This window comes from Oncorhynchus nerka, linkage group LG14 (assembly GCF_034236695.1).
Source record: "Oncorhynchus nerka isolate Pitt River linkage group LG14, Oner_Uvic_2.0, whole genome shotgun sequence".
In the NCBI taxonomy this organism is placed as follows: Eukaryota; Metazoa; Chordata; class Actinopteri; order Salmoniformes; family Salmonidae; genus Oncorhynchus; species Oncorhynchus nerka.
In genome coordinates, this window is record NC_088409.1 from 20,091,816 (window position 1) to 20,117,621 (window position 25,806).

The 25,806-nt window shown below is 42.1% G+C and overlaps 2 protein-coding genes across 2 annotated transcripts in view; one reads left to right on the top strand and one right to left on the bottom strand.

Annotated features, from left to right (window-relative positions):
* Positions 1-15: 15 nt before the first annotated feature.
* LOC115126746 (endoplasmic reticulum resident protein 44-like) lies at positions 16-19,342 on the bottom strand. Its single transcript, XM_065027715.1, has 11 exons — positions 19,193-19,342; positions 14,936-15,008; positions 14,597-14,636; positions 14,187-14,302; positions 7,092-7,276; positions 6,632-6,747; positions 6,336-6,510; positions 4,352-4,463; positions 3,969-4,110; positions 1,720-1,822; positions 16-1,614 (listed from the first exon to the last, which is right to left on the bottom strand). The coding sequence occupies exons 1-11, from the start codon at positions 19,247-19,249 to the stop codon at positions 1,510-1,512; spliced, it is 1,224 nt and encodes a 407-aa protein (XP_064883787.1). The 5' UTR covers positions 19,250-19,342; the 3' UTR covers positions 16-1,509.
* A 173-nt stretch (positions 19,343-19,515) lies between these two features.
* The window catches only part of LOC115126885 (inversin), a 38,319-nt gene continuing 32,028 nt past the window's right edge, over positions 19,516-25,806 (top strand). Inside the window, 2 exon segments of the mRNA XM_065027719.1 lie at positions 19,516-19,706; positions 20,639-20,743. Of these exon segments, the coding sequence (XP_064883791.1) occupies positions 20,741-20,743 (3 nt within the window). The 5' untranslated portion in view covers positions 19,516-19,706; positions 20,639-20,740.

A 25,806-nucleotide genomic window follows, 5' to 3' on the forward strand; every position in this document is an offset into this window, starting at 1 on the left:
AATCAACACACAACATCCTGTAAAATGGTTTCATTTACTTGTTTTATTTTCTCCCTCTCCGAGAAGACTGATTTAGAAATGAGATTTCTCCCCCTTTAACCCTCCCTTCGTGACTAGTCAGATCAGGGTACTGTTGGGTTCTAGGGAGGGACTGTACACACAGTACTATAAATAAACACACAGCATGCAGCTCAATACTCCTCGTCTCCTTTCATTGCTCCATCTGAACTGATTTGAGTGACAGGTGAAATAAGGATACTTTCCAGGTCAGCTTCTTCCATATTGCTGTCACCTGGACTTGTTGCTAAGTGGGCGTGGCCTGGCCTGTGTCAGACCAGTGCAGATGGAGAAGAAGCCACTGCAGAGGATTGAGATGCAGCCCAGAGTCTGATTTTTCTCCTTCAGTGTGAGGTTCCCCTCCTGTCCTCTAGAGCCGCAGTGTCTGACTGACACCTCTCAGCCTTTAGGAACTACCGTCTGAGTCAGTATTGCAGATCTGGGGCACGTTCAAGTACAAAAGGAAGAAAATGCTTTTCTGACAGACAATGGAAACAAACATTTAACTATTGGACAGTTTATAGTAGTACCTCCGTTGTTTATAAACATTTTGTGCCTCCTGAACGTGACTTAGGTGAATAGGCTCTCTGGCTAATCAGTTGCATGAGTTTAGTACCAGGGAGAGGAAAGCTGCATCTCAATATTCTACAATGTGTTCTTTTCCTCATCTCCTCTCATCCTATTTGAAATCATAGGATAGGTGGAAGCAGCATGGTGGATACCTGCCAGAAATATGCTTTCACATCAGTTTAAATAAAGGAAAGGAGGAGAGGGGGGTAAACTATTAAGATGCAGCCGAGACACTGTAGTCCTCCAGGACCAGAACCCTCTCTCACTCAAATGGGACTGAGCTGGACTACACACAGATAAGAACCGTAATGGGACTGAGCTGGACTACACACAGATAAGAACCGTAATGGGACTGAGCTGGACTACACACAGATAAGAACCGTAATGAGACTGAACAACCGGAGAAAGGGATCTCACTCGTCAAAAAAAGGGAAAAAAGGGCGCTACATGTTTTTGAACCTAAAGTAAATTGGTTTTTAATTTAGATCAGGATGACAAAGACCAACGCTCACTCAGCACAAGCACTATTATTATTTACAAGCTCCAAAAATAAAAGTTAAAACGCTTTGCTTCTTTTTTTGTCCTAATCCCCCCACCCCACACCATTTTCTTCTTCTGGTTTCATCCTTTTTATCTAAAATAAAAAATTGTACACGTAAGAGTTATGAAAATATAGGTTATTCCAACACGACTGTCCTGGATTTAACCTACTCTCTGGTCTTCCTGATCCTCTCTTCCTCCTCTCTCTCCATTAAGGGTGTTGGGGGTGAGTTGGGGTGTTGCTGTCCCATCCCGCTGGCCTGTCCTGACTCTGGACACTGACTCCGGGGCATGCCATGGGGTCGTGGGTCATAGGTCAGGGTTGTGGTAAAGTCGTTGAGGTCACAGTTCATCACGGTCCCTGAGGAGTGTGTAGCGCGTCTCACTGGGGGCTAACTTCTGGAAGGAACTCTCTGGTGGGTTACTGGCCACCTCACCGATCTCCTCCTGATGAAATAACACATTTATATACACACACCTCCCTCTACTACTGCAATGATACCGTTTTATACACACATAATGACGGTGTACGAGTATGCTTGGTGTTCTGACCTGTCCAGGTGTGCTGTCTGTCGGGTCTGGGCCGTGGTGGAACTCTCTGTGTAACTTCCCAGAGTGGAGGTCCAGAACAAACTGCCTCAGCTTCCCAGGGATCCTACACACATTAATATAATCATTAGGTCTACCAATGACATTACTGAAGTGTGGTTGATGACAGAAGGTCATAAACTGATATCACATCAGAGCTGGTTCCATATCAAAGCTGCCTCTGCATGTTAGAGGTGGCTGCAGACACCACACACACACACAGCTAATGAAATAATTTGATCTCGGTGACAGAGGGAGGGAGAACACAAACACAGACATCCAGAGGAGGAGGTAGTGAATGTGATGTAATGTAATTAGTTGAAGCGGGTGTCAGACCTCAGGGCTCTGTCTGTCTGATCACAGAGGTGATAGGGGGAGTGGTGGGAGAGGGGCTTAGATGGGGGGTAAAATAGATTAGATGAAATTACATTAGATTAGTTGACACTAATTGCACGTGCCAAGTCATGTCACATTAGCTCCGGTTTCCAGGGCCGTCAATAGAAGAATTATCTAGAAGGTGTGACATTTCTATTATAATCTGTGGACTGTGTGTGTGTGTAAAATGGAATGTATTATATTTGACAAATGCAGATTTTCAACATACAGATCTAAATAATCTAATGACAACAATAATGAGCCATCTCAAATACTGTCACTCAAGTCAGACACAAATGAACACTAGAAAAGCCTGGCCTCGAGGGACAACCCCTCAAGCCAATGACGAGCCTTTTGGACATCAACATTCTAACAGTCTAATAAATACACTTCATATATGCTATCGCAAAAATAATCACTTGGCTGTGTTTATGAAGGTAACAGGATACAAAAGAAAATGCATAACCAAATAAAACAATAGCATTGTCATTTGTTTATGTAACTGTAGACTATGTAAAAACACCACAATTCAACTGTTAAAATCCATTAACACCATCAAAGATAATTCATTACTGATTTGTTAACCCATAAGAGTCTTAAGTCCTGTCTAAACTGGGGGGGGGTTCTGCACTGAATAATATTATAAACACAACACGTGTTGGTTCCATGTGCTGAAATAAAATATCGCAGAAATGTTCCATACCCACAAAAAGCTTATTTCTCTCAAATGTTTTTCACAAATGTGTTTACATCCCTATTAGTGAGCATTTCTTCTTTGCTAAAATAATCCATCCAACTGATAGGTGTGGGATAACAAGCTGCTGATTAAACAGCATGATCATTACACAGGTGCACCTTGTGCTGGGGGCAATAAAAAGGCCACTGACTGCAGGAAAGTCCACCAGAGCTGTTGCCAGAGAACTGAATGTTAAAATATTTACCATATGCTGCCTCCAATGTCGTTTTAGAGAATTTGGCAGTATGTCCAACCAGCCATACAACCACAGACCACGTGTATGGCGTTGTGTGTGCGAGCAGTTTGATGATGTCAACAGCATGCTCCAGTTCCCACCAAAATCCAGCAACTTGGCACAGCCATTAAAGAGGAGTGGGCCATCATTCCACAGTCCACAATGAACAGCCTGATCAACTCTATGCGAAGGAGATGTGTCGCGTTGCATGAGGCAATTGGCGGTCACACCAGATACGGACTGGTTTTCTGATCCACACCCCTACTTTTTTATTTTTTAAGGTATCTGTGACCAACAGATGCAAATCTGTATTCCCAGTCATGTGAAATCCATAGATTAGGGCCTAATTTATTTATTTCCTTATATGAACTGATTTCCTTATATGAACTGTAAATCTTTGAAATTGTTGCATGTTGCATTTATATTTTTGGGGTTTCAAGAAATCCATACCAAGGATCATTTTGCTATTTGAGTTTGAATTGTAAGACCCCTTGAAGTATCAAAAATATATACTTTTGGATGAACAATTAATGTCTCATGGTCTGACAAACGTTCCATAAGCCGTATCACAATTGGAGCTGCGAGCTCCACAGCCAGAGCAAATCTATCCTTTGTCTGGACAGGCCAGAAAATGTGACGTGTCGCTCTCCATGTAAATGATGTGTCAGATTTCACAAACTGCATGTCATCGGAGACGGCGTTCGAAGCGGGACAACCAGACCATTCACAGAGCTGAACACAGAAATGTTGGTTGGAACCGGTCGAGAACCAGTCAAGGTGCCCTAAATAGTTGGCCAAATGGCTAAGAGGTCAAAAATAAAAATTCAACCAGAGACAGGTGAAATAAAGTAGAGAGGTTGTACTTACTCAATGTCTCTGAACTCAGGGTACACATACATGTGTCTGAAGGAGTCTATAGCAATGACAGGACAGTCTGCTGGAGTCTTCTGGATGTGTAGCAGTGGGTGACGGAACTTTTCACAGTCCGCATGCAGAAAGTTTATAGATCCTAGGCAGGAGGGGATAGTTATTAATATAATTTATATTATTTATTAAGAAGAGATTAGCATGACTATAATAGTACGGTTATCTAACAAATATAATGCAACTCTGTCCCTGGCTGGGATGAAAACACAACACAAATAAATAGAACAAGAGAGTAACAATGGTCCCAGCACTAAACCCTGTGGCACACCCTGTTATTTCCCCAGATGATTGGGCCACAAACAGACTTAAGAAAAACACACTACCTTTCTCGCTGATGAGCTGGCGTGCCACCTCGTGCTGGAACTTCTCCAAGCTCGCCGTGTCCTCCTTCACGTGAAACAGGATGAGGAATGGGATCCCCTCTTCAGTCAGCTCCTGGAACACACACACAGGGAAGAGGAAGAAGAGTGAAGGCATCAGCATGCTTCAGTTCGTTTGGTCGAACCAAACGATGGACTCGCATACTCCCTTAACCTCTTCAGTCGACCCTCTACTTTTTTGAACATTCTGTTAAAAATCGCGCAACATTTCAGCGCCCTGCTACTCATGCCAGGAATATAGTATATGCATTTGCTTAGTCTGTGTGGATAGAAAACACTCAGACGTTTAAAAAACTGGTTAAATCACTGCTGTGGCTTTACCAGAACGGCATTTACATCGAAAAGCACAGGAAAAACTGATCACTGAAAATGGGAAAATATATCCATGCGCTACTTGATCCCATTGATAAAGGTGAACCACAATTAATTGACTGAGGTTGCAGTACCTACAGCTTCCACACGGTGTCTAGAGTCTTGTCATTTCCCTTAGAGTTTTTTCTTGGTCAAACACATGCAGGACACCGTATCTAATCCGGTCTAGGACCGGATATTTTCGTTGAGTTTCTAGCCGGACATTTTTCCAGACGGACAGCTAATGATCTTTACATCGCCTCCTGATGAATTTTATCGCTTATTAACGTTTACTAATACCTAAAGTTGCATTACAAACGTATTTCGAAGTGTTTTGTGAAAGTTTATCGTCGACTTTTTGAATTTAAAAAAATGACGTTACGTTTTGAAACGATGTTTTTTTCGTTTATCACACAGTCTACATATAACGATATCTAGGCTTTATATGGACCGATTTAATCGAAATAAAGACCCAAATAGTGTTTATGGGACATCTAGGAGTGCCAACAAAGAAGATGGTGAAAGGTAATGAATGTTTTCTATTTTATTGTGCGGTTTGTGTAACATCGAAATGCTAATTATTTTGTTTACGTCCCCTGTGGGTCTTTTGGGGTGTTGCATGCTATCAGATAATAGCTTCTCATGCTTTCGCCGAAAAGCATTTTAAAAATCTGACTTGTTGCCTGGATTCACAACGAGTGTAGCTTTAATTCGATACCCTGCATGTGTATTTTAATGAACTTTTGAGTTTTAACTAATACTATTAGCATTTAGCGTAGCGCATTTGCATTTCCAGAGCTCTAGTTGGGACGCAAGCGTCCCGAGTAGAAGCAACAGGTTAAAAGACCTTCGCTTGAAAAATGAGAAAAAATAAATAGTACTGTTTGTCCATTTTGAGACACCACTATACACTTCTTCAATAGTCGGAATTAATCTAAGATAACATTAATGACAGCTTTCTTGAGTTGACATTTTTGCAGAAGAGATCTTAGTTGCGCAATTTTGCATGGGTTCGCGCCCATGCTGTCGTAACTGGCCGCGACCGGGAGGTCCGTGGGGCGACGCACAATTGGCCTAGCGTGGTCCGGGTTAGGGAAGGTTTGGCCGGTAGGGATATCCTTGTCTCATCGCACACCAGCGACTCCTGTGGCGGGCCGGGCGCAGTGCACTTCATTGAAGAATACCTACTGTTGACCAATCTGTGACTAGGGGACGTAGACTTTGGCTACAGACTTCAGATTGCCTCAATTTTTAAAAATTGTGTGCCCAAAACAGCAGATAAAACCCTTGCCAGGGTCCAAAATGAACAAAAACGTTACAAAATGTAATGTATGTACAAACTGTTCAGAAACGGCTTCGGCTGGGAAGCATCCGGAAGCCTTAACAGGTCAGTGGGAGATTCAGGTGTGTGTCTATGCCTTGTTGCATTAGGATGGGGCTGCTGTAGGAGAAGAAGCCAGGTCAGACCTGGAAGACGACTCCCAGCTGTGTGTAGACCGGGGCTAGCCCAAAACCTAAATTATTTAATTTAGACTGGATCAAACGGAGAGAAGAAAAAGAGGTAGAGAGAACGCACCTCTCCATTTTCGAAGGTGATCTCGCGGACCAGAGGGACACATTTGTCCTGCGCCCAAGCGTAGGTTAGGTCAAAGTTGGTTAGTGAGCCCAGGTACACCATGTCAGGAACAGTCTCCCCCATCGGTTTATAGATCACATTATCACCACTGAACCTCTCTGTCTGGGACACGTCACTGGAGGGACAGAGGAAAGATTAAAAGATTACTCAAATGCCAGACCAAAAACATATAAACTATATTATAAATGTTTCGTAGACCCTGAGTGCAGTGGTTGGTCTGGAGAGGCTTGACTCACCCGAAGGCAGCGAGAAACACACAGTCGTCTCGGAGGATGTTGGCCACCTTCTCAAACGTGTGGTAGTTCTCAGAATCCTTCTGGTCAAAGTAACCAATAATATTACGCCTGTCCCTCTGCAGAGAGAGAAGAGAGAGACATTTTTCCTGGTTCAGTACCAATTCAGAGGAGGACAGAGTCATATACTAATCTTCAGGAGGCTTTCTGTTGATAGGTCCTTGGTGTCCCATCAGCTGTGTTATTTGTGTCAGTTGCCCTGTATAGTTGTCTTTTTGTCTTCTATTTGGTTTACATTTTTTACTTTTATGCACGTTGAGATTATTCTGTATAATGAAAAGCGCTGTACAAATGTAATAAATTATTATTATTCAATATTTAGATTAGGAATGGTCCTAGAACAGATCCCTGAGGCACACCTTTTACATTTTAAAACACTGATTTGTGTGTGCCTGATACTCACATCCGCAGTGTTGACCTCCTCCAGACTGTGTATTTCTTTAATGGGATCGACCTTCTGCTGGCGGATGAAGTCAGCGATGGCTGTGACTGACCTCTGACCCCTGTACTCCCTCTTCATCATCATACCATTACGGAACAACTTCAACGTAGGGTACTTACTGATCCTGTACCGCTGAGCTATGTCAGCTAGAGAGACAGAGAGCGGGAGAGAGGGGTGAATAAAGACAGAGTTTAATATAGAATGAGGTAGAGGGGGAGAAAGGAAAGGGGAATGAAGGAAAAGAGGCAGGTAGAGAAAATCAGAAAAGGATGGATAGAAACGGGGATGGATGAAAAAAGGTGAAAGAGTAAAAGACAGATAGAGGGTGTTTAAAGCTGTCTAAAGACACAGCCGTCAGTCAGCCCCTGATCCCTCAGATGAAAGCTGCCCCCCAGTGAGAGTAAATATTCTCATAGTGCTGTGTGTTTGGCAGGTGTCAGTCTCACTGCAGGGTGTCTCTAAGCCCCAGTCTTCACAGGCAGCAGCAATTTTGTCATTAGTCTTCAAACGGTTTGCAGGTCATCAATAATTCCCTTTAATTTGCTTTATCTCAAAGGATGTGCCTATCAAACGTCTCTCTGTGTGTGTGTGTGTGTGTGGGGGGGGGAGTAACTGATTACAAAAAAAGTAACTGCAATCCGTTACCAGCTAAAATATTGTGATCAAATTACAGATTTGAAAACTCCTTTACTTTTAAATTCAGAAAGGATGATGACACCTTTCTGTTTTCTCAACGACCACAAATCAAAGACCACTATGATGACACACCAAATGCATTTTGATGGTTTGCAGGAAAAGAGCAGGAATAGGCTTTTGTAGCATACAGTCCTTCTAATGGTGCGACTGCAACAAAAAAATCAAGGCTTTATTAAGAGCAAGACAAAGGAGCTGATCATGGACTACAGGAAACAGAGGGCCGAGCACGCCGCCATCCACATCGACAGGGCTGTAGGGAGCGGGTCGAGAGCTTCAGGTTCCTCCACATCAATAACGTATTAACATGGTCTACACACACCAACACAGTCGTGAAGAAGGCACAACAACGGCTCTTCCCCCTCAGGAGGCTGAACAGATTCGGCATGGGCCCTCAGATCCTCAAAAAGTTATACAGCTGCACCATCGAGAGCATCTTGACTGGCTGCATCACCGCTTGGTATGGCAACTGTTTGGCATCCCACCACATGGCACTACAGAGGGTAGTGCGTATAACCCAGTACACCATTGGGGTCGAGCTCCCTGCCAACCAGGACCTCTATACAAGGCAGTGTCAGAGGAAGGCCCTATAAAAATTCTCAAAGACTCCAGTCACCCAAATCATAGACTGTTCTCTCTGCCACCGCACAGCAAGCGGTACTGATGCACCAAGCCTGGAACCAACAGGACCCTGAACAGCTTCTACCCCCAAGCCAATAGTTAACCAAATAGCTACCCGGACTATCTGCATTGACCCTTTTTGCACTAACTCTTTTGACTCACATACACTGCTGCTACTGTTTATTATATATCCTGTTTCTTAGTCACCTTACCCCTACTGATATGTACATATCTACCTCAATTACCTCGTACCCCTGCACATCGACTCAGTACTGGTACCCCGTGTATATAGCCCAGTTATCCTGACTCAGTACTGGTACCCCGTGTATATAGCCCAGTTATCCTGACTCAGTACTGGTACCCCGTGTATATAGCCCAGTTATCCTGACTCAGTACTGGTACCCCGTGTATATAGCCCAGTTATCCTGACTCAGTACTGGTACCCCATGTATATAGCCCAGTTATCCTGACTCAGTACTGGTACCCCATGTATATAGCCCAGTTATCCTGACTCAGTACTGGTACCCCATGTATATAGCCCAGTTATCCTGACTCAGTACTGGTACCCCATGTATATAGCCCAGTTATCCTGACTCAGTACTGGTACCCCATGTATATAGCCCAGTTATCCTGACTCAGTACTGGTACCCCATGTATATAGCACAGTTATCCTGACTCAGTACTGGTACCCCATGTATATAGCACAGTTATCCTGACTCAGTACTGGTACCCCATGTATATAGCACAGTTATCCTGACTCAGTACTGGTACCCCATGTATATAGCCAAGTTATCATGACTCATTGTGGATTTATTCCTTGTGTTATTATATATTGTTTTCTATTTTTGTCTCTGCATAGTTGGGAAGGGATCACAAGTAAGCGTTTTACTGTTAGTCTATCAAATCTAATTTTATTTGTCACATACACATGGTGAGCAGATGTTAATGCGAGGGTAGTGAAATGCTTGTGCCTCTAGTGCCAACAGTGCAGTAATATCTAACAAGTAATCTAACAATTCCACAACAACTACCTGACACACACACATGTAAAGGGATGGGATGAGAATATATACATATAAATATATGGATGAGCGATGACCGAGTGGCAAAGGGAAGGTGCAATAGATGGTATAAAATACAGTAGTGTACATATGAGATGAGTAATGTAAGATATGTAAACATTATTAAAGTGACTAGTGATCCATTTATTAAAGTTGCCAATGATTTCAAGTCTGTATGTAGGCAGCAGCCTCTCTGTGTTAGTGATGGCTGTTTAACAGTCTGATGGCCTTAAGCTAGAAGCTATTTTTCAGTCTCTCGGTCCCAGCTTTGATGCACCTGTACTGACCTCGCCTTCTGGATGGTAGCGGGGTGAACAGGCAGTGGCTCTACACCTGTTGTTTATGAAAAATGGGATTTTGATTTTACTGCTGTTGGCATCCAAAGATGATACATTTAACTTGAATAAACACTTGGAGGTAAGGATGTCGTACCTCCTAGTGTTATTGATATCTACACTGCTGCTCTCTCATTTAGCTATTTGCACCTCATGGATTGTGATTGTTGTGGATGGCTGTGGACAAACAAACATGTGTATTTTAACCCAATAATGGTTGAAGAAGTTAAAGCTGCCTATCAATCAATGTTGCAACCAGTGAAAAATGTGCTATTGCAGCTGCATGGTGTGGATCACAGTCTGTGGAATAAATGTTTGACGGCTCCTCCATGGTATTGTGCTCCACATGCTGTCAAAAACAAGTTTAATTTAACAAGACCACAAGTGGGGCTTTTATTGCTCTATCTAATTCACGCTGATTAAAACAATTATGTCCATAGGCCTATTGGACACATGCTCAAACTCGCACACTTCTGATCAACTTAAAGAGCTGCAAATGATAGAGATATCAGAGTGTCACCAACAAAAGCTCAAGCAATAAGCCTATAGCAAATGATAGAGATATCAGAGTGTCACCAACAAAAGCTCAAGCAATAGGCCTATAGCAAATGATAGAGATATCAGAGTGTCACCAACAAAAGCTCAAGCAATAAGCCTATAGCAAATGATAGAGATATCAGAGTGTCACCAACAAAAGCTCAAGCAATAGGCCTATAGCAAATGATAGAGATATCAGAGTGTCACCAACAAAAGCTCAAGCAATAAGCCTATAGCAAATGATGGAGATATCAGAGTGTCACCAACAAAAGCTCAAGCAATAAGCCTATAGCAAATGATAGAGATATCAGAGTGTCACCAACAAAAGCTCAAGCAATAAGCCTATAGCAAATGATAGAGATAGAGTGTCACCAACAAAAGCTCAAGCAATAGGCCTATAGCAAATGATAGAGATATCAGAGTGTCACCAACAAAAGCTCAAGCAATAGGCCTATAGCAAATGATAGAGATATCAGAGTGTCACCAACAAAAATGTAAATAGGCCTATATAGCAAATGCAGCATATGGTATTTATTTTTCCACACGCACTTTTCGTTAGTGCTCAAAGCATGTCATTCCATGAGAGCAGAATTTCCTTTTCAACTTGAAGCAATGAGCCCAATCAGTCCTCAATGACAACAAAATCATAAACAGTGTAGGCTAATAAGTCCTTGGTTTTAGGGTCATGCTCAGGTTAAACAACAGAATAGGCTAATAAGTCCTTAGTTTTGGGGTCATGCTCAGGTTAAACAACAGAGTAGGCTAAACGTCCTTAGTTTTGGGGTCATGCTCAGGTTTAACAACAGAGTAGGCTAATAAGTCCTTAGTTTTGGGGTCATGCTCAGGTTAAACAACAGATAGGCTAATACGTCCTTAGTTTTGGGGTCATGCTCAGGTTAAACAACCTAATAAGTCCTTAGTTTTGGGGTCATGCTCAGGTTAAACATCAGAGTAGGCTAATAAATCCTTAGAGGGTCATGCTCAGGTTAAACAACAGAATAGGCTAATAAGTCCTTAGTTTTGAGGTCATGCTCAGGTTAAACAACAGAGTAGGCTAATAAATCCTTAGTTTTGGGGTCATGCTCAGGTTAAACAGAATAGGCTAATAAGTCCTTAGTTTTGGGGTCATGCTCAGGTTAAACAACAGAGTTTAATAAGTCCACACAGAATAGGCTAATAAGTCCTTAGTTTTGGGGTCATGCTCAGGTTAAACAACAGAGTAGGCTAATACGTCCTTAGTTTTGGGGTCATGCTCAGGTTTAACAACAGAGTAGGCTAATAAGTCCTTAGTTTTGGGGTCATGCTCAGGTTAAACAACAGAATAGGCTAATACGTCCTTAGTTTTGGGGTCATGCTCAGGTTAAACAACAGAGTAGGCTAATAAGTCCTTAGTTTTGGGGTCATGCTCAGGTTAAACATCAGAGTAGGCTAATAAATCCTTAGTTTTGGGGTCATGCTCAGGTTAAACAACAGAATAGGCTAATAAGTCCTTAGTTTTGAGGTCATGCTCAGGTTAAACAACAGAGTAGGCTAATAAATCCTTAGTTTTGGGGTCATGCTCAGGTTAAACAGAATAGGCTAATAAGTCCTTAGTTTTGGGGTCATGCTCAGGTTAAACAACAGAGTAGGCTAATAAGTCCTTAGTTTTGGGGTCATGCTCAGGTTAAACAACAGAATAGGCTAATAAGTCCTTAGTTTTGGGGTCATGCTCAGGTTAAACAACAGAGTAGGCTAATACGTCCTTAGTTTTGGGGTCATGCTCAGGTTTAACAACAGAGTAGGCTAATAAGTCCTTAGTTTTGGGGTCATGCTCAGGTTAAACAACAGAGTAGGCTAATACGTCCTTAGTTTTGGGGTCATGCTCAGGTTAAACAACAGAGTAGGCTAATAAGTCCTTAGTTTTGGGGTCATGCTCAGGTTAAACATCAGAGTAGGCTAATAAATCCTTAGTTTTGGGGTCATGCTCAGGTTAAACAACAGAATAGGCTAATAAGTCCTTAGTTTTGAGGTCATGCTCAGGTTAAACAACAGAGTAGGCTAATAAATCCTTAGTTTTGGGGTCATGCTCAGGTTAAACAGAATAGGCTAATAAGTCCTTAGTTTTGGGGTCATGCTCAGGTTAAACAACAGAGTAGGCTAATAAGTCCTTAGTTTTGGGGTCATGCTCAGGTTAAACAACAGAATAGGCTAATAAGTCCTTAGTTTTGGGGTCATGCTCAGGTTAAACAACAGAGTAGTATCTATATTGCTATATCCTATTCTTGAAGATCAAGAGAATGACATGAATTGGAATGACCGGAAATCTGCCCGACTTTGGGTTTTAATGTAAAGATACAGCCTAATCGACTTTGGGTTTTAATGTAAAGATACAGCCTAATCGACTTTGGGTTTTAATGTAAAGATACAGCCTAATCGACTTTGGGTTTTTTTAATCGACTTTGGGTTTTAATGTAAAGATACAGCCTAATCGACTTTGGGTTTTAATGTAAAGATACAGCCTAATCGACTTTGGGTTTTAATGTAAAGATACAGCCTAATCGACTTTGGGTTTTAATGTAAAGATACAGCCTAATCGACTTTGGGTTTTAATGTAAAGATACAGCCTAATCGACTTTGGGTTTTAATGTAAAGATACAGCCTAATCGACTTTGGGTTTTAATGTAAAGATACAGCCTAATCGACTTTGGGTTTTAATGTAAAGATTAATCGACTTTGGGTTTTAATGTAAAGATACAGCCTAATCGACTTTGGGTTTTAATGTAAAGATACAGCCTAATCGACTTTGGGTTTTAATGTAAAGATACAGCCTAATCGACTTTGGGTTTTAATGTAAAGATACAGCCTAATCGACTTTGGGTTTTAATGTAAAGATACAGCCTAATCGACTTTGGGTTTTAATGTAAAGATACAGCCTAATCGACTTTGGGTTTTAATGTAAAGATACAGCCTAATCGACTTTGGGTTTTAATGTAAAGATACAGCCTAATCGACTTTGGGTTTTAATGTAAAGATACAGCCTAATCGACTTTGGGTTTTAATGTAAAGATACAGCCTAATCGACTTTGGGTTTTAATGTAATCGACTTTGGGTTTTAATGTAAAGATACAGCCTAATCGACTTTGGGTTTTAATGTAAAGATACAGCCTAATCGACTTTGGGTTTTAATGTAAAGATACAGCCTAATCGACTTTGGGTTTTAATGTAAAGATACAGCCTAATCGACTTTGGGTTTTAATGTAAAGATACAGCGACTTTGGGTTTTAATGTAAAGATACAGCCTAATCGACTTTGGGTTTTAATGTAAAGATACAGCCTAATCGACTTTGGGTTTTAATGTAAAGATACAGCCTAATCGACTTTGGGTTTTAATGTAAAGATACAGCCTTCGACTTTGGGTTTTAATGTAAAGATACAGCCTAATCGACTTTGGGTTTTAATGTAAAGATACAGCCTAATCGACTTTGGGTTTTAATGTAAAGATACAGCCTAATCGACTTTGGGTTTTAATGTAAAGATACAGCCTAATCGACTTTGGGTTTTAATGTAAAGATACAGCCTAATCGACTTTGGGTTTTAATGTAAAGATACAGCCTAATCGTATGATTACCTGTATTAAAGTAGAAAGCAATGGTTTAGAAGAAGCCTACATAACCCATAAAGTAAAATGCAACATCCATTTTTTAATCTCCTTCTAATGCCTCTTAAGGGGAAAGTAACGTAAAATGAACTAAAAGTAATCAGATTACTTTACAGAGTTTGGGCAAACCAAAAGTTACGTTACGGATTAAAACCCTGTGTGTGTCACTCACAGTGCTGATCACAGTCGACGCGCGCAAACACCACCTGAGTGACATCAGGAAACTCCTCCCTCGCGATGTTCGATGCCTCCTCAAAGATAGGCTGGAGCATCTGGCTGAATCTACACCTGGGAGGAGAATGTGGGTATAATTTGCTTATCAAATGAGATTTTATATTGTTACCCTTTGGAGGAACTGTCATAGTGTAATTGCTTTGGCCACATTGCATTACTCTCCAGCCATGATGCCACTAAAGCATGTTGGAATTCTAATTCATCACACACACACACTCACGCACGCACTCACGCACTCACATATACAAACACGCAGTCACACAACTGATGTGGACACAAAGAAAATGTATGCAAACAGACAATTGAGTAGGAGAGGACAAATGTTCACAGGAGAACTAACACACTTACCAGTCTGCATAGAAATTAACCATCGCCACTCCAGCATTGTCTGTGAGGAAAAAAAACCCTGTTACACCCACTGTTTTACAACAACATCAAACACACAGGAATTAAAGTACATTTACACATACTCATAGGCAAGGGAGGTTCGTGGGTGAATCATTAGTGTTATTCATACAGTCAAACAGCCACCAAGCGTTGAGGAAGGAGACAACACAAGATAAGAGCATTACAGGGAGAGATGAGAGAGAGGCGAGAGGGAGGAAATGACACAGAGATGGAGAGAGAAAGAGGGATAGATGAGAACCACAGAGATGTCTCTATACCCTGTCACAGACAATGTCTTACTGAGGATGTCTTCAATGTTTCCTGTGTCTAGACTGGTAATTTCAGCCTGGCCTGGAGTGGAGAGACCAGTAACCTAGAGCCGGAGAAGAAAGGGTTAATGAGGGCGATGATATGGCTAGAACCTGTCCTCACACAGATGTGACATGAGCCCAGTCCAAAAACAACCAGTCAGTGTTTGCAGTGTTAACGGAAGAAGTTCTAAAGCTGCTGTCCTATTGTTTCCATGAATTATCTTGTTGTAGTTTCCAGACCAGGCAAACAGGTGAGAAACCATCTTTCTCTCTCTTTGGCTCCCTCTCTTCTTCTTATTTATTTATTCATCTCAGTTCTCTGATGGACGTTGACGCCACAGGTGATGTGGAACAGAGGACTCTGTTCTCAGGGTGAAAGTCAAACTTCCCCATGGACTAGAGCGACCAGGACAGTGTCATACACTGGACACGGAGGCAGAGAAAGAAGTAGAAGTGAGACATGACATTGCATAATATTTTCAGGTTCATATACAGTCCATGAACTAAGCAGACCAGACCCAGCTGCTATCGCATTTGTGTCTATGGGATAGCCACCCTTTAAGCAGACTGGAACTTGGAAAATGTTTTCCAATGGTAAACGGCCTCAGTAAGACATCTTCATTAATCCACCATCTTTGACGGAGAGTGGTGTTACTGGAGATGCTCTACTACGCCGAGTCTCACATTCCCTGGAAGATAAAACGTATTTCTCTGTATCTCAGCAAGCATTTCCGAGTCCTATGACAGCCAATTTTCTGCTACCACCATAACAATAACTTCACACAAAAACAGCAACAAGAGCCAGTCACTAGACTGATAGTTGAGCTTAGGACAGAAGACAGGGCTGTGGCTAGGATATAGACTGGGGCTAAGTTAAGCATGGCCTGGACATTCCCATGTATTAATACTAAGGGAACCCCTCTAAACCAGTGTCTCAGTAGCATCCTGTCAATGAGGACATTCAGATAACTAAGCTTTATCTAACATCAGTCGTTTGACTCATCTAAATCAGCAGGGTGTGTGTGGTGGAAGACACACCCTCTAAAAGGTGTGTATTCTAAGACGAGAGACACAGACACTGTCACAGTGCCCTATGTAGTTATTGGGACAGTGCTTGTAAGTAAGCAATTCACGGTAAGGTCTACACTGGTTGTATTCGGCACATGTCCCTACATTCAGTAATGGTCAGTCATTTTTGTAAGTAGTTGTGGTCAGTACTTGTGTGGTTTTTATCAATAGTTTAGGTAAGTAGTAGGGAGGTTCATTAGTTGTGGTGATTCTTTTTTTGGTCGTGGTCAGTAGTTAGTCAGCAGTTGTGGTCAATAGTGATCAGTAGTTTTGGTCAGTTGTTTTGATAAGTAGATGTGTGGTTCAGTAGTTTTGGTCAGTCGTTTTGTGGTTTTGGTCAGTTTAGTTGGTGCGGTTAGTAGTTGTGATCAGTAGTGGTCAATAGTTTTGGTCAGTAGTTGTGATCTGTAGTTGTGTCGTCAGTAGTTGCGGTCAGCAGTTGTTTGGTTGTGGTCAGTAGTTTTGGTCAGTATCTTTTGTGGTATCAGTTTTGGTCAGAAGTGTTCAGTAGTTGTGTGGTTGTAATCAGTAGTTACATTTACATTTACATTTAAGTCATTTAGCAGACGCTCTTATCCAGAGCGACTTACAAATTGGTGCATTCACCTTATGACATCCAGTGGAACAGTAGTGCATCTAAATCTTTTAAGGGGGAGGGGGGGTGAGAGGGATTACTTTATCCTATCCTAGGTATTCCTTAAAGAGGTGGGGTTTCAGGTGTCTCCGGAAGGTGGTGATTGACTCCGCTGTCCTGGCGTTGTGAGGGAGTTTGTTCCACCATTGGGGGGCCAGAGCAGCGAACAGTTTTGACTGGGCTGAGCAGGAACTGTACTTCCTCAGTGGTAGGGAGGCGAGCAGGCCAGAGGTGGATGAACGCAGTGCCCTTGTTTGGGTGTAGGGCCTGATCAGAGCCTGGAGGTACTGAGGTGCCGTTCCCCTCACAGCTCCGTAGGCAAGCACCATGGTCTTGTAGCGGATGCGAGCTTCAACTGGAAGCCAGTGGAGGGAGCGGAGGAGCGGGGTGACATGAGAGGCCAACTAGGGGTCAACTAGTTGTGTGGTTGTAATCAGTAGTCGTGTGGTCCATAGCTTTGTGGTGAGTAATGGTGTGGTTTTGGTCAGTAGTTGTGTTGTTGTGGGGTTCAGTAGTTGTAGTCGGTAGTTTTGGTCAGTAGTTGTTAGTAGTTTTGGTAAGTAGTTGTATGATTGTGGCCTGTAGTTGTGGTCAGTAGTAGTGATCAGTAGTTGTGTGGTTAAGTGCTTGTAAGTAAGAATTTCATGGTAAGGTCTACGGCGGTTGTATTCGGCGCATGTCACTACGTTATATCAGCATCGAACATGTCACCCTCCCTAGGAGAGGGGGTGACCTCGACTATTTATTGTTAAAACGAGAGGTTGCCTGGATCTTTAATTTAAAGACCCTTGCTCCTCTCGGTTTCAACGTAGACTTTGACCTGAAGCCATTCTTGTGATTTTGCTATTGTAAATGTTTTGTAGGCCTAGGTAGGTAAATTGTATCTATAATGGAATGCTATCCATTCATGTTTTTGGTATGTTATTTTTATATATGAGAATTAACCAATGATATCAGGCCACACCCAGCCATGATTACAGACACCTGTGTGTGTCCTTTGACACTAAATAAACCAGTCACCCCACAGTGTTTGTGATTATACCCTGATGAAGACAGTTTGTCTGTCAAAACGTTGAATATTAGGTTATTAAATGATTGCATCTGAGCTCCTAGAGTATGCAGCTCTAATGACATTTTTTAAGTATTCGCCGCATGTGACAAATAACATTTTATTTGACCTTTGGTCCCCTAAAATGGGGGGACCATGAATAGAAAGTGCTGTAATTTCTCAACGGTTCACCCAATATGAATGAAAATACCCTCAAATATAATACCCTCATATCAAACTTTTGGAGTGTAAAGCCAAAAGAAGAAGAAATGTTTCACTTTCCCAATAATTACAGAGGGCACTGTATATGTATGTACAGAATGCATTTAAGGTGACAGTCAGTGTTAACAGGAGAAGCTGTCTTTACTGTGGTTTGTAATATAGCACTTTAGAGAGAAGGCTGAGTGGTGGCAGATGTGGTTGTATGTACAAAATGTACACACACTATTTCTGGGGTCAACTAATACAGGACTAGTGGTATTACGTATAGTGAGGTCATCTCACAGCAGCCTGGCTGTGTCACTTGTCTGTGTGTCTGCTGAGCGACAACAGCTTCAGTTTAACAATAGATATTTCAGTAATTAAATGTTGCCACTGTCTCTGGTTTAACTATGTGACGGTGACGAGACAGGCCTATTCCCTAAATAATGTATGAATACAGACATATTTGTACATACTTTCTAGCCATCTTCCAGTTTCTGGATTAGAAGCCATTATAAAAGCCACGAATCGTGCTGATTAACAAGTATATGACTTAGTTCAAATCCCTTACTGACAGTAAAGAAAGTTTACACTGTAATAGGCCGATATCTTGAGCAGCAGAACAGAGCTTGATCAGTTCCGGGTTGTCAGCCAATAGGAATGAGCCACAACAGAGGAATTCACCAACCGGCTCCATCATTCCGCAACACGATTGTGGCTAAATTCACTAACTTGTGGTACCGTCCCACGACCTGGTTAGCTAGCTACATATGTTAGCAAGCAAGACAACTACAACATTAGCTGTTGGCTAGTTAGCTAGGTAAGTTAAACAAACAGCAAATATAGCCAAGTCTGATAGTTAACGTTAGCTCACACAATACGTGGATTTAAGATTCACCATGCATCTAGAATAAGATACTGATTTGGACTTGCACAGTCGTTAGCTATCTAGCTAACATAACAGGGCAGAGTAAGGCGAGTGATCACAGAAAAGGAGGGTCATGACTCATGTCTCTACATGGCTAACTAACAGTTAGCTAAGCTTAGCTAGCCAGCTATCTGATCTCAATTAACCTGGTTTGCCGACTAGCTATTTTAGCCAGCTAACGTTAGCTAGGTACAGTAATGTAAAGACTATATTCATGTTCAATACATTTTATTTTGTGATTGACAAAAGTAGCTATCACTTTGAAAAACGAATGCCCATAATTCTAATATTGGCTAACTGTTTGTGAAGCCAGACTGGCCGCACTTCAAATACGAGGACGTGTAAGTTAGCTGTCGAAGTTCCTTACCAGCAGTATCGTGAAGAAGCCGACATCGAGAGAGGATACTATTGGTGGTAGTTTCATTGTAGAGTTGGTTGAGGTTATGGTGTTGTTCGGTCTTCCCTGTCTCCCGATACAACTCTGCTGCTGAGGCAGGAAACGGATGGGTGACCACGGTAACGTGAGCGATCTTTCCGGGTTTAAACGTTGTGGTTTATGGGAGTGGTAGTTTTATAATTTTCTTTAGCAATGATTCCCAATAAGGCTTAAAACTACAAGTATGGCGTATTTCTTTGGAGGTTAGAAGAATTGGAAATGGGAGTTGTATTTTTCAAAATATTTTGCGACCCAGATGTTTGTGGTCTGACGGAACACTTTCTGGGACAAAACTTCTAGCGTTAAAAAGTGAGAGATTCAGGAAGATACTGATCAGAGGAGCAAATAACTATTAAAAATATATACATTCATTGTCCTAATGTTGACAGTTGCTAAATGCATTTTTTCTCTCAATTATTCCATGATTTCTAACATAGTAAGTAAGGTAAGTTGCATCATCGTTAACGTTAGTTATGCAGGCTACCCTGCTAGCTAACTATCAAACTCAATGCACCGATAGTCATTTCTTATTGACCTGTTAATGACATGCTGATTTTGCCCTGTGCATGTGACCAATAAACTCATCTAATCCAAATCTAATATTTTCGCCTGCATAAAGCCATGGCAGCTACACAGATTCAGGCAGGATATCAACTGCATTGTCGTCTGTTATTGACTCCAGCTGTTTCAGTTGTTTTGTGTTTTTTTACCAAATCTTTACCGAGGCTAAAACATGAATATTTTTTTTTCTAACAACTGCTAAATTACTGAAATAATACAGTATGTTGTGTTACTTATTACCCAGTTATTACTTAACACTTCACAAGTTACTACAGTAGTAGAAAAAATATTACAGTCAGATAGTTTTGGGACAGAACAACGGTAGACTGTGTATCCAGTAGACAGACTCCCGATGTTCTGTCCTAAAACTAACAGTCAGAGTGCAGCGTCCAACATACCACAGTCGCCTGTAGTTACTGCTCTTTAACTGCAATTTCAAAACTGACAATTTTTTTTGTAAGGGGTGTAACAGCATACAGGTAGCAGCTTGATACAAAAATGTAAATCTCAGAGTAGCGTGTTTGGATGGGAAGTGGACATACAAGAGACTTGTGGGATAGAAAGACAGGGACTGTCTCTGAGCAGTTGTGATGTAGCAGAGAGTGTCTATCTATCTATATATCTATCTTCTCTCTATCACCTTGTCTCTCTTTGTCTCTGTCCATTTCTCCCTCTGCTCTTCCTGCTCTAACCAAGTCTATCATAGAGCACAGTAGTTGGCATAGAGCGGGCAGGGTGTCTGTGTATGTTGGCAGCGTTGCTGTGAGCAGGTGGGCAGGTCTCAGTGTGAGAGATCCTCTCTCTCTCTCTCTGTAGGATCCAGGATCAGGGCAGGCAGGGGACCTGGACGTGCAGCCAAGCCCACCAAGGATGCACTGAGCTGGGGAACATCTGTTGAGGCCTCCCCCTAGCACTGCCATGGTAAGAGTCCAAAACACACACCCATACACTCACACTCACAAACCAGCGCATACACATCTTTCTCTCAATGATTCATTCTTATGTGACCATAGTGTTATCCTTCTCACTACTGTCTAAGGGGTCATGTATAACCATGTTTTTCATTGCCTGTGTGTGTGTGTGTGTGACACTGACTGTGTGCGGTGTGTGTGTTTATTTCATAATTGTTAAGTAGATTAAATGTTGAATTGAATCCCAGCATTAATATTTGATGTGGTAAAGCTGTCCATAGGGGGTTCCCACTTCCCATTGTGTCAGCAGCTCATAGATGGAGACAGGTGTGTGTGTGTGTGTGTGTGTGTGTGTGTGTGTGTGTGTGTGTGTGTGTGTGTGTGTGTGTGTGCTTACTGTAATAGCTGAACTATTAATCATGTTTTATAAGCAGATATTCTCATGTCTATACTGGGGTTTAATAGCAGGAACCGGGTTACGGAGATTTCCCACCCATACCCACTCCCATTTCCCGGGATAAAAAACTGTGGGAAACCGGTAAATTCTAATACATTATTTCTATGAACAGCATTATGTGAAATGGAACTGTTAAATTATATGTAGTATCTAAATCTGGCTTATCTACGGCCTTCTGTGCTCTCCTATCTGCATGATCAATAATTAACGCAGCCCTGTGTGGAGCACAGTTCACAATGAAGGCATGTATCATCTCATCAGCTGTAACTTATTTTCTTGAGAGAGGGAAATTTGCTTCAACATAGCCTATGGTACAGTAATATTAGACCTAATACATCTGAATGATAGATTAATATGAATGTGTTGCTAATTTACACATCTCCATCTGGCTTTCGGGGTCACCTTATTGTATAGATAAACATATTTTTTTTGCAGCTGCAGAATTTTAAAACAGCTTATCACTCGAATATCTTTGCTTTAAATCAGTGCGGAAGCGAGCACTCTTTGTTAAAGTCTTTATCTCTTTCAATCAATTCCATTCAAATTGCATCCAAAATAGATCGTCCTCAAGATTCTTGTCCTCTGGCCTCTCTCCTTCTTAACTTTTGTGGAGTCCCAGGAAAAGCTAGAATAGCTTGTTGGCCATTTTTTCCAGCATTACTTATACTAAGAGACTATTTTAAGAGGGATGCAAGCTTGCTCTTGTTTGCTGAATGTTAAATAGAAGGAAGAGAATGCACGATGGTGATAGGCTAAAGCAGTTATTTATTCAGACCCATTACCATTCAATCCAAGTGAAAGCCGCCTGCCTCCTCCTCTACTATATTATTCAAACATGTCATTACAATGATGAAGATAAGGACAACAAAACCTATTTCATTTAACTGTTGACAAAATGTGGGGAAATATTATGAAAAGTTAATGCATCAGCCTACTAATTATACAAATCTAAAATAGGCCCTATTATTACTCAAAATGTAAATCAATTCTCTAGCCTATACATTTGTAGGCTGCATGTCCTGCACTAGCATTGCGTGTTCTTCATGGTTTGAAAGAGGTGTGTAATTTCAGTCCATTATACAATACAGTACATAAATACAGTCCACACTCAAAAATATTACTGGAGCTTGTTTCCTTTATTTCCCCAAGAGAGCATACATCTATGGGCTTTTCTGTTTTTCTGTAGAGTGTAATGTGCGGTATAGCCTATCATATGTATTGGATAAATGATGATCATTTGGGCTTTTTTGGACTTGGGTTCATAAAATGTTTTTAGTGTAGTGTAACATTTCTTTAATGTATGATCTTGTTCAGGTAGCATCTAGCTTGAATATTCATGTGGATCCAAGCTAATCCAGATACGGTATATTTAAGATGTCCTGCCCCCAGGCCCTGCTCCTTTTTACCCTGTGTGCTATAAGGAGCACATCGGACTCATTTTAATTGTTGGGCCATGGGGTGGGGGCTTTTTGATGAGTTGGTCCTGGAGGTGTTGGAAACTAATCTGATTGTTGTCAGACATGGCTGTATATAATTTGAGAATAGAATAGCACATCATTCTGTCCGATGGTTTTCTATGCTTTAGAATGACACTTCTGGTTTTGGCGGGAAATACCGGGTTGCCCAGGAGAAAGGTGATTTATTCTCGGGATGGAACATTTGTAAAATACTGGGATAATATTCAACCTTAGTCTATACCAACTCTCTGTATGCTCAGAGTCATCCCTGTCACATGCTGTTCTCTTCATTCCATCTCTCCATCTTTCTCAATCTATTTTTTCTCTCATTGATTTTTTGTTTGTTTTTCCAGCTGATTATGTCCCTGTGCTCTGATTCGCCAGCGGGCATGGCTCTCTGCGCTCTAATTGGACATTTAATTAGATCACAGTTTTAGCCAATTAGACTCTGAGGGTGGAGGAGGAGAGTAGAGAGGCCAGAGGGGAAAGGGAGATCGAGCTCTCTCTCTCTTTCGCTCTTTCTGTCTCTCTCGCTCGCTCTCTCTCTCTCTCTCTCTCTCTCTCTCTCTGTCTCTTCCCTCTCTCTCTCTCTCTGTCTCTCTCTCTTCTCTCTCTTTCTTTCTCTCGCTTCTCTCTCTCTCCAGGGGCTGTCTCATTAGTGATATAATGGGTGATTTTCACAGCAACCCTCCCCCTGTGTTACTGCCTGAGTGGTACCACCCACAGACCCAGTGCCAGGGCTTAGACCTCACTATTATTTAGAGTTTTAATGTCACATACACAAGTATAGTCAAAATGCCTTTCTCGCAAGTTCTAACCCCAACAATGCAGTATTCAATAACAATGTAATACAAAACTACCATATTTCACACACAGTCTGCTAATTCAGGCTTCACGTCTTGCTCTTGTTAAAAGTAGTGCACTACATGTGGAATAACCAGGGTGTGATATGAGACACAGCCGGGGTGTTATTGCTGTCGATGGCTCTGATTAATCTTCAATACAGCTGACAGCCTGCCAGTCAGTGAGACATCGACCTGCTCACAGACATGTAGATTAGTCACACAGACACACACCCCAAACACATAATCACACATAAACACACACAGAGTGTGAGGTTAGTGTCTTGTGGTGCAGAATGGTATTGACTCAGTGGAATGTTCTGGTATAATATCACTAGCTAATGAGGCAGAGATAAGCCTTTAGAAACACAAACAACAGATCAGATATCAGCAGAGGCTCCATAACATGCCAGTCAAAATCACACCTATTTATTTTTTGTACCATTATATATATATTTTTTAACAATAAAAAACATCCACATACAAATGACAGCATACAGATACACACAAACATCAAGGACATCACACCTGTCCAGACACACCTACTCACACCCCCATCTCCAGCGCCCGCATCGCTCGACTCCACATGGCCTGAAACTGCACCAATCACACCTATTTCTGCAAACTAAGTCTGTGTGATGATGATGGTGGAGGTGATGATGGTGGTGGTGTTTGATGAGTTCCTCAGAGGAGAGCAATGTGTTTTTATATAGTGTGATGTGAGCCAGTGTATCACCCCCCTCCAAACCTCTACACCCCCTCCTCCCCTCCCTCCAAACCTCTACACCCCCCCAAACCTCTACACCCCCCAAACCTCTATACCCCCTCCTTTTCCTCCCCCTCCAAACCTCTACACCCCCTCCCTCTCTGAGCTCTCAGGCTAGAAGCACAAACAACACCGACCCCCAATGGATACCAGCACTCAGAACACACACACACACACACACACACACACACACACATACATGTACATTCACTCTCAGGTGTAAGCCCTTAGAGACAACACAGTCAATATCAATGTCCCTAGACGGTCTCACACATACCACTCACCTATCTCCCTCCCACTTCTCCACCTCCTCACCCCTCAGGAGAGATAGAGTGAAACGACCCCCCCACACACACACACACACACACACACACTTTTTTTATGCACAGTCTCTCTGCCTCAGGATGTTTAATGTTGAGAATCCCCTTGAGAAGGCTCTCGAATCTGTGTGTGTGCGTGCACGCACCCGCGAGCATGCGCATCTGTGTAACCCCGTGCTGTGGTGTGTTAGCCACAGGCGCAACTCTCTGACCCCAGTAGTGGTCTGATTGACAGCTGTAGTCCCACCTAATTGCATTACCCTCCCTTGTGATTGGCTCCCGGCCCTGGGGGCTCATTTGTCAGGGTGCACCATGGGTACTATGTGTCACTCAGCTCTCTCTCCCTGCTGATTGGCTGTGTTGCGCCCCAAGGTCCGACCCCCAGCCAAGTGAGAGCAGCTTATTGGTCTCTGGGGAACCAGGAAGTGCCCCAGAGACTGTGCGAGGAGACAGGGAGTCCCTATTGGCTGATATTATCGCTCCTCCCGCCTCTTTACCTGTCTATCAAAACTACATAGAAGTCTCTCAGGCCTACCCTGCTACCAGATCTCACACACACACACACACACACACACACACACACACACACACACACACACACACACACACACACACACACACACACACACACAGGTGGGTGGGTGGGTGGGTCGGTCGGTCTTTAATATGGAGCTATTGAAACTGTATTTGAATTCAATATTTGTATTAAGACATTGAATTTCAATTAAATATCTTTGAATTTATAATGCTCAAATTGAATCATTGAATTAATAAATTGAACTTCATGATTTGAAACTGAATTGAATGAAGATTGCATTCAGTTTAAAACTGTAGGGTGGTTTTATTACAGTTTAATCCTCAGAATCTAATGTGCGCCAATGTGTGTGTGTGTGTGTCGCCAAAGTGTGTGTGTGTCGCCAAAAAGGAAAAACATCAAGAAAGGCTTTAGGCTCCGCCCCCCCATTGCTTACCCAGCATGCCTCAGCTCTGTCCTCCATCAAACCAGGCGCCAACACACACATGTACACACACACACACACACACACACACACACACACACACACACACACACACACACACATACTTTGATTCCGTGTCTCTGTTTGTATGTCTCAGCGGTTGCTATTCACTCTGTCCCAGCAGAGACCTGGTGTGTGTTCCCTGTCTCTCCTGAAGATGTGTGTGTTTTCTGTATGTGTGTTTTTGGAGGAGTGTGTGTGTGTGTGTACTC

What these genes read in the sequence shown, in the direction of transcription:
- LOC115126746 (XM_065027715.1), bottom strand. Translation starts at nt 19,249, where the DNA reads ATGAAACTACCACCAATAGTATCCTCTCTCGATGTCGGCTTCTTCACG. An exon ending in GCTTCTTCACGATACTGCTG is followed by an intron (nt 15,009 to 19,192) that starts GTAAGGAACTTC and finishes CTCCGGCTCTAG; the next exon opens with GTTACTGGTCTCTCCACTCC. An exon ending in CAGACAGCACACCTGGACAG is followed by an intron (nt 1,615 to 1,719) that starts GTCAGAACACCA and finishes TTATTTCATCAG; the next exon opens with GAGGAGATCGGTGAGGTGGC.